The 17,327-nt window shown below is 38.3% G+C and overlaps 1 protein-coding gene across 2 annotated transcripts in view; it reads right to left on the reverse strand.

Moving 5' to 3' along the window:
• The window catches only part of LOC117417757 (protein sidekick-1-like), a 251,634-nt gene that overhangs the window by 87,472 nt on the left and 146,835 nt on the right, over window positions 1-17,327 (reverse strand). For both annotated transcript variants that reach the window (XM_059035447.1, XM_059035446.1), the window contains exon 6: window positions 12,949-13,082. In XM_059035447.1, the coding sequence (XP_058891430.1) occupies window positions 12,949-13,082 (134 nt within the window). The remainder of the gene's footprint in view (window positions 1-12,948; window positions 13,083-17,327) is intronic.

Raw genomic sequence — 17,327 nt, forward strand, 5'->3', positions numbered from 1 at the left:
TGGACAGGGTTACAGTCCTGGGGTTGGGCATTCATTTCATTCTTGGTCTTTTGCTTCGGATTCTTATTGATGTATTCCTTCCTTGTTTATTCGGCTGGTTCTTCACTGCTAGCCACTTGGGTGGCAGCAAATAACACCTCAAAGCTTTACGTACTCTGAAGCTCCCTTCTTGCAATTCAGTTGGAGATGCTCGGGGGGGGGGGGGGGGGGGGGGGGATGAGGGGGTTGATAGTGGTTCAAGACAACAGCTATCTCGGCTAAATTAAAGAGGGCTAGCACGTCAATACATATTTGACTGAGACTGCAATAAACCTGAAGCTATCCTCAGACAGCCTATGCATTTATGATGCTCTCTCACATTAACCCACCACGTGCTTGTTTACATGTTTGCCATCCGATCGTAAAGGATGCATGGGGAGCCGATTCAGATGAAAAGCCTGTATGTATTTTATCTGCTGGAAAACAGATTGTTTTTCTTAAGTCTCGATACCCGTTTGCACAATGCACCACAGTGAATCAATGATCCTTTTTCTTGTTTTGAAGCAATCGAGGTCACCTATTATGTGTGCAGCTATTGAACCCCACCCTCGTCTTTTTAAAAAGCCTTGGGCAGTACCAAAGAGTTTAACAATGGTATGCTATTATCGGTGCCTATTGTACTACAAGTCTTTTAAATCCATATTTACAGAAGCCTTAGGCTTAATTTGATTTCCATTGGCTTGCAGATGCAAAAATAGAACAATAAACGGCTTTTACTGACACATGAGCTTTTATGACTTTTAACATAAAAGACAGTTCTCCTAGCATACTAATTCTAGCTGTTAAACAGGGGCTCTTATTCTTATGGGGGAGCCATATCCCCCCTAGCCCTAGTGTTATCACTTCATTTTTCACATTAACAAACGTTCTACAAAAGACTATAAGGTTATTTATACATCATTACCTTGTCTATTCGTAATGCTGTGAGGACCAAAAATAAATGTATTAATCCTCACTGGAGGAATTGGCCCACATACTGTATTTTAATGTTCTGGTAAGGATGAGGGAGCATGCAAGGACTGAATTTACAATTCTACATTTATTTCCAGGATTTACAGTGCATGCAGGCAGGTGCATGCAGGCAGGTGCCACAAGGGCTTCTTCGCATGCTTGTCCTGTGGGTTCCCCTCTATCCTGACCTGAACCCCCAAACCATTCTGTCCTCGGAATCCCTCAAGTACACAGTCTGATCACAGTTAAGATAGGGTTGTGTGTTAGTTTTGTGTGTGAGGCCAGGTTGCGGCCTCACTTCACAAATAATATAGTTCTTGCTCCACAAATCAGCCCCCTGCTTTTCTATCTCTTTCCAAACCCTCTTCCCTTCATTTGGTATTCGCTCTGCATTTACTTAATTCTGTGAGTGACACCTCACCTCTGTAAGAAATCTGAAAAAAAAAGTTCTATGCAATTCTCTTTTGTTGACAACAAGCTCAAAAGCTTAAAATATTTTGTTGAAATGAGAACACTAATCCCTGCTGTTTGCCATAAAGACCCTGGAATAACAAGGATATATCTAACTGCACCCCATGACATCGTTAATAAAATCATTAGCGGGTAGCGGGTCACTCTAGGGCATGTCTTTAACACTCAGTTCTGGGATTTCTATATTGAAGGTTATTTTCTTTCTCCTCGTTGTACAGCCCACCTCCTGGTGGCATGGGTCACGCAAGTCCCGTATTCCTCCACATTGCCACCTGTTGACCTTGCCAATTTACCATGTCAGTCATTCTAATGAAGTGTCTGCCAACGCTTCATAAATAGCATGCTGTTCTGACACGGTACCTCTGCCATTTAGAACTATTAAGCAGTATGGAATATGTCACATTCTGTCATTTTTTTACAATTCACTTTTATCCTTTAAATGACTACCCATAGAATCACCTAAATCAAAAAATAAATAAATAAATACAAACATTTTGTTTTTCTGCACAGTAGAATGTGAAACCAAACAAACATGCCACTTGGAAGGCTGCTGAACTGTTTAAGGATAGTATCAGCACATACTGTATGACAATGGAAGGGCTGTCAGGTGGTCTTGAAAAGCAACAGGGAAAAACAAACTGGAACAGTAAGCAACCAAGATTACTGTCTGGGAAAGACAGACAATAGCACCTCACAAGAAGCATACACGGTCGTTCACACTGGACGTGGCGCGGGCAGCGGGCAGATTTTTTGTGTTCACACTGAACACGCCGCGAATATCGAATCGGGGGCGGCAGGCATGGCAAGCAATTTTTGGGGGATTTTATAGACACTGCAGAAGCGGGGGAAAATGGACACGATCGCCAAGGAAGAGGCGGATGTTCCTGAATAGAAAATGAAAACTAAAAAGGAGAAAGTGGGTACATGAAATTAACCAAAAAAGAAAAAAGGTTTGGGGAGTACCACCGTTTAGTTCAAGAACTGAAACAGAACAGTGCAAGATCCTTCCAGTACTTAAGAATGAACAGTGATCCGTTCAAGGAGGTGCTTGATATGGTGGGACCAAAGCTGCATATAAAAATACCAACTGGAGAGAAGCCATCAGCCCTCGAGAAAGATTGGTTGTTTGTTTAAGTAATCACACAAAACTTTTTGTAAGTAAATGGAGACGACGCGGTTTCATTTTCTTCTTCTGTCTCTTCAGCAGCTTGCTCCTCTGTCAAGTTGCTGAATGTTTTGTATTTTTTTAAATGGCACGTTATGTCATATATACAAACATACAATTAAACAACAACAAAAGAAAACATGTTAAAGGAAAATAAATGGTCTCAACCCCCCACTGATCAATTCCTCCATAATTTCTCTGCTCTGATACCTGTCAGAGGGTGGGGGAGATGAGCAGATGAGCTGCTTGCTTCTGTGTTCTCAAAGGTTGATACAACGCAGCAACTGAAAAGTTCACTTCAGGAGCGAAAGTAAATTTCAGCACCGCCTGCACCGCGTCCTCTGTGAACACTTAGGTTAACTATAATGGGAAACTGAAAAAAAAAACTGCCCGCGCCGCGTCAGTGTTAACAACCCTTTATTCATTATTTTTATTATGTGTACACTCTGTACATCCGGTATACCCCTGAACTGTGTATTCCTTACAAACGAACAGGAGAGAAACTTCGGAGCATAGTTCTGACATGGCGCACCAGTTCCTCATAAACAAGAGCTTTGGCATCAGTCCACAATGCACGCAGGGCCTCTCTTTTAGGGAAGCAGGATAAAATTCATCTGACAGCACATCCCTCCCAAACAAGCTTGCTAATAATAAAAGTTGGAACTACTTAGGATTGAAAAGTTTGCAAATCAAACATTACAGTAAATTGAAAATGGTCTCTGATCATCGGTGGCAGTACTGTGTGAGAAAACTCCTGCCTTGAGACTTTCATCATCCTAATTTGACACCTGATACGAATAAATGTACACCTTGTACAGGCTAAAAAAAGTATAGGCTACACATGAAGGACACTTAGCTATTCATATCTCATGTCTTATTTTCTTTCTTTCTTGCAGGTGGTTCTTTTTTTGGGTGCTGATGTCATTGATCCAGAACTAATTCCAAGTTAACTTTTATTTTATACACTTTCAAGCTTTATTTTTTTTTTTATTATTTTTTTTTTTAAATGACAGCGGGTAAGGGGCTGACTGTGACACGTCTGTATTAATACAAATAGCTACAATGCAGGTAGGCAGCATTTCACCCTTTTTAGGGGAAAAGCAATGCTGTGCTTCAGAAATTCTTGACTGCATTTCACGAAGGACTCCTCCTGTGTTCTGATTGTGAGATATTGAACACAATACATGAGGGATTCTGTTAAGAAAAAACACCAAACTGACTTGAAGCAGTGTCAGCTTTTAATCTGGTTCGCTGGAGCTGAAAGACAGGACTTTTGAACAATCCACCACATCCCCCCCCCCCCCCCCCCGGTACAAAGAAACATGAACATGAACAAGAGGCGCTGTCACTTAAAATAAAAGCTTTCTAGTGATCGATCAGTAAAATACAGTACAAGACGCAGGATATACAGCTGGATATATTCTCCCAATGAGGACTACTCCCTGCATGTGCTGTCTGAACACAGAAACCGATTGGGAGAACAAGACAGGTTAAATAAATCACCTTCATTACTGTTACTTCATAGTTCTGTATAAAAATATACATCTTAGAAATAATAAGCCAAAAGGTTGCATGACATATGCTTGGGATGTACTCAACTAAAGGCAGGCAAAGAAAGGAGACTGTATTGGTTTGAATGATTCCTAGCTTTGTCAGCTACAATACAGTACCAGAGGAACACATTATATATGTATACATATATATATATATATATATATATATATATATATATATATATATATATACACACACATATATATATATATACATATATATATATATATATATATATATATATATATATATATATATATATATATATATATATATATATATATATATATATATAAATATATTATAGAGCACATCTCCCACAGGGCACTGACGCAAGTTATATTCATGCTGTTCTTTGGCATATCAATGGGACATCAGTCTCTGTGTCTCTCTTGCTGGATATTTTAATTGAATAAAAAACACAAAGATGAGACAAGTCAGAACTGCAGTATTATTAGCGCGAGGATATTTTAATACATTCAAATGCATGCAGAAAACGAAACCCGCCACATGTATGTATTTTCTCAAAAATCGAAACATTGGTAACTGCAGGATCGTTTGCAGGCCGTCACATGCGAGTTCTGGATTTCGTTTCCTGGTGTGCAGTTATGAAGCAGCAGATACGAAGCCAATATCATAGTGTTCGATCTTTATCATTCGGAAAGCAAAAAGTTACATTGCAAATATGAAGTGGGTGTCCATGTTTATTAGATATGAGCTGCTGAAGAAGTGGTGACACTGGAGGCAGATTTACAAAAAACGTGCAAGCTTCCCTTATTAATTAGTCCACTGTAAGCACTTTCTAAAACTCCCAACTGCCACAGCATTGGAACTACAGTGCTGTACTGTAATAATCCTGCAATGGAGATTATAGAGTAGATACATTTTGTGAGTGAGATCATTTACATGATCTATACCTTTAACCACTGGGTCATACGTTATATGGGATTACAAAATCAAAATCTTGTATGTGAGATTATTGACAAACACAGACAGGCACACACACCAGCTTTAAAGGGACCATGCTGGGTTTAGACTAATAAACATTTGTAATCCGTATCCTCAATCTCATTCTACAGGGAGGCATTCCCATATCTGTTGACTGCTCCCTAAACCCCCCCCCCCCCCACCCCCCCCCACCCCACCACCCCACCACCCCCCCCACCCCACCACAAAACCATCACGGAGGATTTATTAATCCCCAACCCGTATTAACATCACAGGAATCAGAGGCTTCCAACTGACTGACCTTGGCACAGGGATTACTGAAGCATTTTATTTATTTTTTTCGCCACAATTACGAACAGCAGAAGGATTGTGGAAGAATACAAAATAAATATTGAGAGATTAATAGAGCCTTGATCTCTTCCTTATCTCCACTGTGTTTTTTAATTCTATCCGAGTGAAAAAGCAATGGCCATGTTCCGTACACAAGCTGCCACAAACATATACTGACAGCAGCATACATGGGTTAATTATGCACGCTGTAGATCACTTTAATCACTTTCATCAGGGGAGGGGTGCCATTACCCGACAATAACTTTTCCTCTAAGTGGGAGCTGCTGAACCAGAGATGTTTGTTTCAGAAAGTAATCTGGTACATTAGGCACAGAAAAAAAAGATAATCAAAAAAAAAGATAATCGACCATGAACATCCCTCAAAAACAACAACGGCACTGCCACTGAGCCTGGTTGGTCACAGCTTTCCATCAACTCTGCCACCTGCACAAAACTTAGTTATACTGCAGCAAACTTGCTTTAGATGTTGTGAACAAGGTCGATGATTCGATTACTTTGATTTTTGTTTTTTAAATTTAGTGTGCTCAATTATTTTACCCCCGACTTTCTCCCCAATTTGGAATGTCCAATTATTTTTTCCCCTCATCGCAGCAATTCCCCACACAGCTCAGGATCTTTCAGTCCGTAAAGCAGAAATGCAATCAGCATTGTGACAGATGCAGTGAGAAGAGATCCTTCTCTATACAAGGGACATTAGAAAAGCCTGCCTTGATTACTGTATTGACATAACGGTGAGCACTCTTTCAACGATGAAGACAGCTTTTAGAGAGGTAGAATGGTGTTGGAGGGTTGAGAAATGCGTTGGCCACATACTCAAGCAGTTTGTGGAAATATATATCGAACACTGAAAATATGCGAACAGATTTTGCCTGAGGAATTCCTATGACAGTGATAATATCAATTTGCAAGCTGAAATAGTTTACGAGATGCTAGCTGTTGTAGAAGTGGTGGCGGGTGGCGGACTCACACATGCTGGCTAAATGAATGAAGAATAAATGTATATAAAAACGGAGAGACAAAATGTCAGAATCAGTTTTTTTTTTAATCAATTTTGAAACCTTAGAGCCCTCTTTATCATATTATAACAATTATTTATTCTTGGTAAAAAAATAAAAATCTTCATAGCAGCATAAAAAATATGACACATCTAAAAGTCTGACTCCCAAGACCAAAGAAGCATTAAACATTTATTTTACTGGGGACAAGAAAATCTGAACTGAAAATGTGTTGGACACCAATTTTATCATGATAAGAAAAAATAATCAAATAAAGACTAACAAAGTTAACAGGGTTACCTGTCTAAAATCAGGCAGATGTTTGATCAGTTAACAAGCACAGTATGCTAGGAGCACACACCCTGGTTGTAAATACAAAATTCACCGTTACACTAAACTCACAATGTAAAAATGTGTCAGATTTTTTTGTTAAACGGTGGATGGTTTTAAATGGACATACAGTTACTGTGCACGCTGTCTTATGATCTCCTCCCGGCAGTGAAATATTCCAGGCACACCTTATTGAACCTAGCTCTAATTAAATCGAGCAGATTAATCTGGAGCATTTTGAGAAGCCTGGAAGCAAGTGTCCAATGCAAATGATAAATGCCAAGTTGAGTGCATTATCCTTTATTCAAACATAAACATAATTAGTCTGTGTTACATAGCATGTCTATATAAACCTAGGGGACAGTGCACCTGGTGCATGGGTTCACTGTAATGCCACAGCCAGCTGTCAAATGCTTTATGCAACATGGGGATGCATGATAAGGAAGCTGGACAGCATGCAAGACCAAGCGCTGGACAGAACTAAGAACTAGTTGTGCAAACCCTGCTGTGGAAACCATGATGAGCCCACTCTCCAAATGATTATCCTCTCCACATTCTGCAGGTGTTTTTACTCTTCTCTGTAGGAACTTTAACATTGAATTAGACTTGTAATAAGGTCAGTACACTCCAATGTACTGCAGCTCCCTGCTCTTCGAAAGAGAGTCACGGAATGGTTAATGTCCTCAAAGTAAACAGTGGTTTATCATCAATTCATCAAAAAGACCCCCTTGTGCCACCTGAATTGAGCTACAGTACAGTGTTACAGTACCAGTGTTTAGAAGTCTCAATCCACAATAATCCCTGAAGCTACTGTAAAAGGAGCCACATGTGTGGCATTATGAAGCATGACAGCAAAAACAACAAAGAAGATGTTTATGAGTCAATAGTGCCATGCTTTAACAAAAAGCAAATCGCTTGAAATCCCTCCCTGCCAGATAGCATTACTGCAGGGTATGCCGGAGAGCTTTGTGTGTCCTATTGAAGTTTACTAAAATCCAGTCTTTTTTAGTTATCTTTATTTCCAGGTGGAGAACTCGCTAATACAAGGTTGCGTTTGGTCTCGAAATCCCAACCCATCCTCTGAAAACTAGCCTGTAGAAAATAACCAGACCACAAAACACAAAAGCTGTGTTCAATTGCTTAGGCACCTGGGATTCTGCAGCATTCAGAGCATCAAACAAAAAAAAAATGACCAGAAGCAATTTTAATCACATTTCTTTCAAATCCCTTTTGTTAACAATGTCATGCATGGGAACAGCTTCATTAGGTTATTTAAACCCAGAAAAAGGCAGGATTTTTGTGTGTGTGTGTGTGTTGGCAATACTGTTAGAGTTCACCAATTACAGTGAACTCTAAAATTCCATTTTCCATCCAGTCTGAATGCCAGTTGAAACAGAAATAGCTGCTTGACACAAACTCACATACTGTGGCGCACTGTGCAGCAACTTCAAGACCAAACGTAAAATGCATTATGTAGGAATGTTATACATTTGAAATTCAGGTTAGCCACACAATGACTTGTGACTATTTGACCTGGGGGCTTAGCCACAAGACGACAGGGGATTTTGCCCAGCTAAATTAAAGTAGACACCCTTGCTTGCTTATTTTATGCTGACCTAGTTTATTTCACAACAGCATGCTATGAAAAATAAATAAACATCCATGTTAGAGAACAAATATAATACACACTATGGAGCTATCCAATAAAAACTAAATGTTTGTTACACAGGCAAGACATTGATATCATACTGATCCTAATACACTAAAGTCTTGGGTTTCCCAGTAGTCACTTATATATTGATCACTTATCTAATGTAACCAATGTACTTTCTGCTGCCAGTTCTTGACTATAGGGCTATGCAAGTGGTGCATGATCCTTTACATATAGCTAGTGCTGCTTTAACACACTCTTTTCATCTCCAGAGTAAATTAAATATGAAAAACAGAAGTGATCCTTTGCAGGCTGTATTTATTGTTGATCACAGCAGAGAAAATCAATGATCACAGTCTTGCAATAAAAAACAAAAAAAACAAAACACTAATACATGAGGATTAGGACATCCGTGTTTTAGTTACAAGAGCAATAAACAGATCCTGACATACTGCACAGCATTCCTATTCTTCTCTTAATAACGACTGCTGAATGTCAGATCTAAAGCTACTGATAAGAAATGTAATAGCTGTCATCTATATGCATGCACATTTCAAAGGAATCATCAAGGAGGTTTCCATTTAGTATTATTATTAGGCTTCACTAAATTCTTCAAAGGCTTCACAGGCTGATTCGCAAGCATCCTAAAACGCAAACTGGATTTACTTTTAAAGACTCCTTCTGCATCCAAATTGCAGATGACAAATCATCAAAAAACAAGTGTAACTAAATACCAGTTCCTCACGTTTGGAACATTAAACAAAAAGCGTAGTTTTGCTGAAAGAAACTTAGCAGACAGACATTTTGAGTAGGTTTTTACCATGGAAGTTCCTTTTAGTACTATATATTTCATACTGCTGTATGGAAGGTGCCATTTAAATAAATAAACATACTCATTTACTTACTGAAAGCTATGCATAAAGAAACAGTGGCTGTACCAAAGCATGAATACGCAAACTGGTTGAACACGCTAAAACCTGTGCACATACTGTATTGAAAAGCTGGCTATTAGAAAAATAAAATAAAACAGAGAGACAGCTATAGAGTTTGCTCCTCTCCTTTTCATTTTAGAGCAAGCGTTAAAACAATCACCATTAATATCATCTCCTGCCCCCGGAGAGAACGCTAGTTGCTGGAAACTGGCTCTGTGAAAGCCTAATCTGTCACAAGGAAATGCATTCTAAAGTGTTTATGGATGTATTCATTAAATCTTAACTATGTGATTTACATCTTAATAATTTCATCATGCTTTATTTGTCTCCCTTCTTTTCTTCTGTATTTCTTGCTCAAATGAACCAGAAAGGACTGTCAGACATGGCTGTGGATTCCTAATTTGAAGCATACAGTGCAACCGTGAGACAGACTAAAAACCTGCCTGCCATAGCAATCTGCTTCAAGGAACGCCATGTGGGCCATAACTAATAAGTTATGTTTTTACATCAATTAGAAACTAATAAGTGCACATGCTTATAAGTGTGCTGTACTTGATTTGCGACATAAAACGTTTTTCCTTTCTATAATAAAACGTAGCACAAGCTTTGTGCTGCATTTAAAGTTGGGTAAAAGTAGATATTGTCCACTTGAGTTATCCAGTCCACCTTGGGATATTTCCTTTCTCTTTAACCTTTAGTACTTGTTGCCAAACCCGAGTATAAGTTTGACAAGAGACTAACACAAAGATGCATGTTTCTATCCTCACCCCACAGCTGTATCTGTAACTGAGAAGCCCATCTCATACTGATACTATACTAGTTTAACTACAAGCCCAATACACATGCAACACCACTGAAACCACTGACCTTTTTTTTTTTTTTTTAGATATTACAGCACATGCTTCATACAGCACTATGTGCTGACAATACATCTATGCTGTCAGTTGTACACTTTTAAGTATTTTACGACTCAGAGATTTCCATTCTTGCTAGACTTTTGAATAAAATAAACATGGCGCCTGACAGTTTTTTCTTCACTAAAATGTCTATAGACCAGTCTCTGTATATCTAGACTCTATCTGATCGCGTCCCTCTGAATCTCACAGGTTCATTTAGCAGAATTCCAGATTCTCCACCTCCTCCACTGCTGAATGAGCACCTGGGGGCTTGTTTGTTTTTTTTTTGCCGGGGAGAGAAAGTCAAGGCCAGCGATTGCTCTAGCAGTGCTGTTTAAGTTCTTCAACTTGACAGTTTAATCAGACAAGGTAAATGCAGCCCCCGGCAGTCCATGCTGCACTTCCGCATCTTTTTTTTGGCTTTGAATTCTCTGCAAACCTGGCTCCTCTCCAGGGCTTCCTAGACCACAGATTGTTCTCTCCTGCACCTGAAATCACTTCAGATTCCTATTAAACATTCATAAAACAATATGCTTCTATAGACCTGCAGTACATCTCTAACATCTGTCAGCAGTGTTGTACATTCAGTCCTCAAAGAGCCACCCCCTCTACCCTGCATAATACCAGTATGCTACACTGCATCCGTCTCTCCAGGAGGCTTGTTGCTCTCCCAGCAAAGCAAGCACGTTTGGTATATTTTCTGTACTCTTCTGGGTTTCCTGTAAACTGTTTAACCTGCTAAACCCATTGAAGAGGGTGTTTTACCGGAAATTACAAACAGGAATAGGTGAGCATAAGTTGAAGTTCAATTTAAATCTTTCAGGAAATTCATGTTTGCTCAAATGTCTAAGCAAATAAAGCTTCTGGCCTGAAATCTAAGTTTGGCTCCTCATCTTCAATGCAGCAAAAATAACTGCGCACATGTAACCCGTTATTGACGGTAACAGCATATAATGTTAAAGGGTTGAAATAATTACCAGCTCAGATACAGACACAGTAAATAATGGAGAGAAAAAACACTAACAAAATTGCATAAACTGTTTATTAGTCTGCTATATTTACAGCAGGAAAGACACAGGATCATGTCCACAATACTATACTGTCAATGCTGATACGATGTTGCGCTTACAGGGTTATATTAGAAGGGTCTAAAATTAGGCCATCAGCCATGTTTGCCAGAGGAATGGGATTGTTGGCAATTGTGAATACAGACAAGTAGTTTAGAAGAATTGTGAGGAAGGTTAATAAGAATCTGAGATTGACTGCCAAATATATTCAAAGTGAATTGGCTGCAAGTGGGACTGGGGTTTCCATTTCAACCATTGGTCGAGTATTGCATGGTGAAGGTCTCAATGGTCGCTGGCCAAGGAAAAAGCCACTCTAGGAAAACGTCACAAGGACAATCGCTTAAAGTTTGCAAAACGGCATTTGAATGATGGATGCGAGTTCTGGTCAAAGGTTTTTGTGGAGTGATGAAACAAAAATCAAACATACAAAAAAAAGCGCCCCATACCTACTGTCAAGCATGGAGGTGGTAATATCCTTCTATGGGGCTGTTTTTCCTCTAATGGCACAGGAAATTTAGTTCCAATACATGGTAAAATGGATTCCATAGCATACCAAAAGATACTGGCCAATCATCTGAAACCAGGGTTGCTTCACATGATCTTTGATTATGCTTCGCATCATCAAACATGAAGCTTTCCGTGCAATTCTCTGCACTTATTTAAAATCTCTTGCTATCCTCCCAGTTTTATTTAACAATTTGAAAACGTCTTCCGATGGGCAATAATTAGTAGTATTACCTGTTTTGACAGTCAGCTGAGATTTCTTTTTTTCAGAAATGCAATGTGTTTGAACTCACCTTTAAAAATCCAATAAGGTTAATATTATTTTCTCACATTATTTCCAGTTCAAAAACTCAAAATAATAAATTTGCTCTAATTGGTTAAAAATGAATGGGGAGTACAGCACAGTATATGAAGCTATCAATAGAATATATTATTCTAAAAGTGCTCGTTTATGAAAGATCATATAGGATATGAAGCCCTACTTTAATGAATGTTTTTGAAAATGTACCATTCATTTGTGACTTCTGGGTATCTTTATTAGAAGGTAGCTCTGATAACGAACAATATAAATGTATACAAAGTGCCTGGTTTTCTTTACATCTGAACACTCAGTTATTACTATGTTCTCCTTCAGGAGCTCTCTCATTTGTGGAATAATTAAAACACTCCACGAATGTTCACGATGTTTCTTTTATACAGCCTTCGTTTACTGAAAAAGCCAGTTTTCTAATTGATACTAAAATACATCAGTACCTATAACAACACTTCACTCATTACAAGAACTGTGTGTTATTCAAATATAATTATGCATATACATTAGGAATCATGTAGCTTAGAAAATAAGTTTATTTTTTAAACCATTTATATAAACCACCTGAGTGGACCAGAATCTGTGGTCTGGATGATCACAAGCTCAGTAAATACAGTAACAAGTATACTTTAAAAGGATAAAACAGATCTTCTTATGGCAGTGTCTCCCAGCCTCCTCCCCAACCAAAACTGGGAAGGAGGTCGAGACATGAATGAGGGATACCACTAATTGATTCAGCCATTAATGGAGTGCATTCTTGACGATGTCCCTTTTCTTTACTTACTTGCTATGCTCAGGTAAATGGATGGACTAGTCTTATTTTCCCCATTCCTTTCATTAACAGCCTGCACGTAGTACCGCCCTGCATCCGCAGCGGCCGTTGACAGAACCACCAGCTGATTGTCCAGGGTAATTGCTCTGTTAAAAACACCAGAGAGAAATCCTTGTTAGTTCAGGAGGTACACATTTTGTTACACAAGTCCCCCACAGTGTCCTAAAACCCATCTGAATGCAGTGGCGTATTCCAGTACTAGGAATTGTATTAAATGACTAACAAAGTACAGTCAAACTCACTCATAAAGACCACTCAGCGGACTGTCCTGTGTCCTTAGTAACTGGTTTGACTGTACTTTAGGGAGCAAATTCTGCACAGCATAGAATAGGAAGGTAGGAAAAATGTAAAATTAGAAGAGTTTACAGTTGAAACTCAAATAACTGCTAATATACAAACAAAATCATTTCCTATAAAATTCTTATTAAGTAGACAATAACGTACAAAAAGAAAATATCATACATTTTAATAAGATGCTTACCACATGCTTTGTATCCTACATTGCCCCATACAATACAATAAAGTATACACAATGCATGCCAATTTTAACATGATCTTTGGAGCCAGTCTGATTACTTCCTACCACAAACTGCAGGACTCCAGCCCACGTCAGGCGACACATGAGTTTGCAAAGATGTACTTGATTGTGATCAGTCAGATGAGCAGGAAATTGATCCCTGTCTATTTATCTAAGCCTGTCAGTACCCCATTGTATACTAGCTCTGTTTATTGACTTCAATCAATCTGTCCATTAATTATGCATCGGTTCTGAGCACAAACATGGTAAACCACATGTGGCAAACAACCAGTCCTGATTACCAGAGATTGGATTGCCTTGTTGAATTGAGCTGTAAATCACACAACCCCTGTACTGTAGACACAATGGTGTGCCACAGGTGTGAATAGCAGAAGTGACAGTGAGAAGGCAATATAAAACATTAGAAATAGACAATAAAACACCATTCCTGCGGAGCTGCAAACAAAGTGATAAAAGCACACCTGACATGTGACATTGAATATGCTGCATTTACAAGAGATATATAGTAATTGATTTCTTGAGAATAAAGTTAATGCAGCAGATAGTTAAAAAGCCATGGTACAGTGTCAGTAAAAAAATATATTTATACATTAATATATAAATGGACTATCTGCAAGTCAAGAGTGTCTTTATAGCAAAAAAAAAGCACTGCATCCAAAGGCACTACATGTCTCACCTCCCATCTAATTACTTTCAGATATAAAGCTAGCTTAGGATTAGCAATAGCTTTCTGTTCAATGTGATTAAATGACGATTATAATCTATTAAAACAAAAGGCAAGTGAAGGAGCTTTCTGTGTCCTGCCTTGGAAGACATCATGTGGTGGCACCAGGGCCATGCTGATGAAGACCAAACTTAGAACAGAACAACTGAGTTTGGCTCTAACTGAACAAGCAGATGAGTGTCGGGAATGAATACCTAGCAAGACAGAGGTCTGATTACAGTGAGGAGTGCAGAATACGCAGCAAACGTCCACAGTCCTACACAGAGCATGTGTGACGATACACATATGACATACATTGGGAAAAGGGAGGTTTGCGGTTAAACAGTCCGAGATGGATTGCTAAATTGCCACATTAATAAAATAAAAACCACAGGCTAACACACACAGTTGCCACCATTAAAGACAGTGCCATCTGTTTGAGCTGTTTGTAAAGCCAGGGACACTGAAAAGCCTCTTTTCAGACATAAGCTACACTGCTAATGCACTAATCAGGCACTCCTTCCTAGTCCCAGCACAACAATACAGGAAATCAAGTTTGTTTGCTTTTCTCTTTCAGCGGGAGTTTGGTTGACCGAGTAACTTTTACAAGAGCGTCTTATTGTATATATATATATATATATATATATATATATGTATATATATATATATATATATATATATATATATATATTTCGGTCTGGCCATTCTCAGATCTAACATGTGCCACATAAAGTTGACTTGAAAATAAAAAAATAAATAAAACATCCAAAATATAAAACAAACATTTAACACAGAATGGAGGGAAATTAATACTATAAATTTAAGCAAGGAAACATATTTCTTAAAAGCTAAGAAAAAATAAATAAATAAAATTATATATATATATATATATATATATATATATATATATATATATATATATATATATATATACACACACACATACACACACACATACATAAAGTAAAACACCATTAAATATTTGTTAACTCTTTTCTGTGTGAATTAAGCCACAATCATGAAAAAACAATAAGTTGAATCCTGGCAGATTCAGTATATAATAAAACACAATGCTACTGTAATAAATATTCTATTCTGTATATGTCTTTTTATATTATTAAAAAGCGCACTTGTGCATCAAAGTTCACAAAACATTGAATACACATTATCATCTTTCAAGCACTCATACATTATTATGTATCTTTCATATTCAGCCTGTCATTTAAAATAAGAAACCAAATATGCAAGAAATATGGCAGAGAGCATAACTCTGCTCATACAGGAAGTTTGCCGCGCTGTGCACCATGCCACATAGTTTCAGTATGGCATTACTGCAAAGGAACCTTTATTTTTAAGATGTTACAAAGCATTGTACTGCCCACCTGGTCTCTCATCTCTCTGATATAATTTGTCTAACCAAAAGTGGACGTACCCTTTATAACCGGCCTTAAAAAACATATATATATAATGAGACATTGTTACAGAATGCTAACTGGGTACCAGCTAAAAAAAAAAAACTATTTTTCTTCTGCTAGAGTAAGCAAAATCATTAACTATTACAAATGAGCCCAACGTACACAGTGGATTCTTAATAGGGTCACCAGTGAGGGACTGCATAACAGTGGATACAGGAACACACTCCTTGCCATTACTGTAATTGGAAATGAGTTGTGTACACAGTATATATAAAAACAAAAAAAGAGAAAGAGAGTGATTTTTCACCACAGCCTTTAGCACCGGTACTGTTTCATGTGTATTCGCTGATACATGACCATTGAAAGGATCTACAGCAGGAGTGGATTGGGGAATTTGGGATGTGTCTCAGTATACAAGGAGAAGACAGTACAGTACAAAGCCTTGATAATCCATCCAGATGTCAGATTAAACTGCTGGGGAGGAATTAGCCTGGAGGATAGTTTATACCTCTCTTTTTTATTTATTTCAAAAGGAGGTCTTTCTCTGTGGATATTTAACATTGCAGAAAGGTGATTATCACAATGCTCCTGGCGCCTCTTGCAATAAATTTCTTTTCCAGCATCCCTGAAGTTATGCACAATACTACCCATATTCCAGTGCATATGTCATCTGTATAAACAATACAGTGCACTCTCACACTCTGTGTATTGAAGGCTTACAAAGCCAACGCTCTCTGATCATTTTTTTTCTTTATTAAGACCTTTCCCCGAGTCATTTTTCAGCTTCCAGTATCGAGTTGGCTTGATATCCTCTCGGCTGTTTACCAGCGATTACTAATTCACTCAATTTGGACTGCTGGCCATGGTCCAAAAGATGTATTTATTTATTGTTTTCAGTGCCTTTCCAGCTCTAACTATGAGACAAATAAGAGTTCTTCTGCAGTATGGTGGGAGTCGGAGCCTAACCGTCACTTTCAGTTAAGACAACAGAACTAACAGAGCCATCTTCATCTCTCCAGTCCTCCTACAGTAGTCAACGAGGAGCTATGAAGATCAGCCCTCTTGTTAATTTTGTTCCACTGTTTTTTATTAAGTCTGTATGCAAAATCAATCAATCACGTTATCAAGGGGGCTATATTTAAAACAAATGAGGCTGTTTGTACTGTGCTTTCAGCTTTACGGATTCAATAACACATTCCTCTTTCCACCGGGAGTTCGTGTCACCATTACAACTAGGGGATTGATCTTCTCTGTCTATCGGTCGGTCTCAAACAGGTTTGTGCCCAACCAAGGCAAGGTGATGCTGTGGTTATAGAGCACAGTACATGGTCCTTAACTGCTTGCATAATACATTTTGATTGAGATTTTTACGGTTATACTGTATTGTCAAGTCGATAAACCTGCTTTATTTAGTACACATAAAAGTAAAATATTAGCAATTCTGTGTATATGGCTAGACAAGTAAACCATTGGTAGGGATTTCACATAGATTCGCTGTTTGACTAGAGACACTACACATAACTACAGGCTATAGCACTCCCCATTGTTATTAATGGAGTGGCATAGTAAGCAGTCTTAAAAAGTAAAAAGTGGATGAGATCACACATTGTACATAACAGTGACCAGGTCTGGCAATAACTCCTTTAAAAATGTTGAAAAGCATCAACATAGGCAC

The sequence above is a fragment of the Acipenser ruthenus genome, chromosome 13 (assembly GCF_902713425.1).
Source record: "Acipenser ruthenus chromosome 13, fAciRut3.2 maternal haplotype, whole genome shotgun sequence".
In the NCBI taxonomy this organism is placed as follows: Eukaryota; Metazoa; Chordata; class Actinopteri; order Acipenseriformes; family Acipenseridae; genus Acipenser; species Acipenser ruthenus.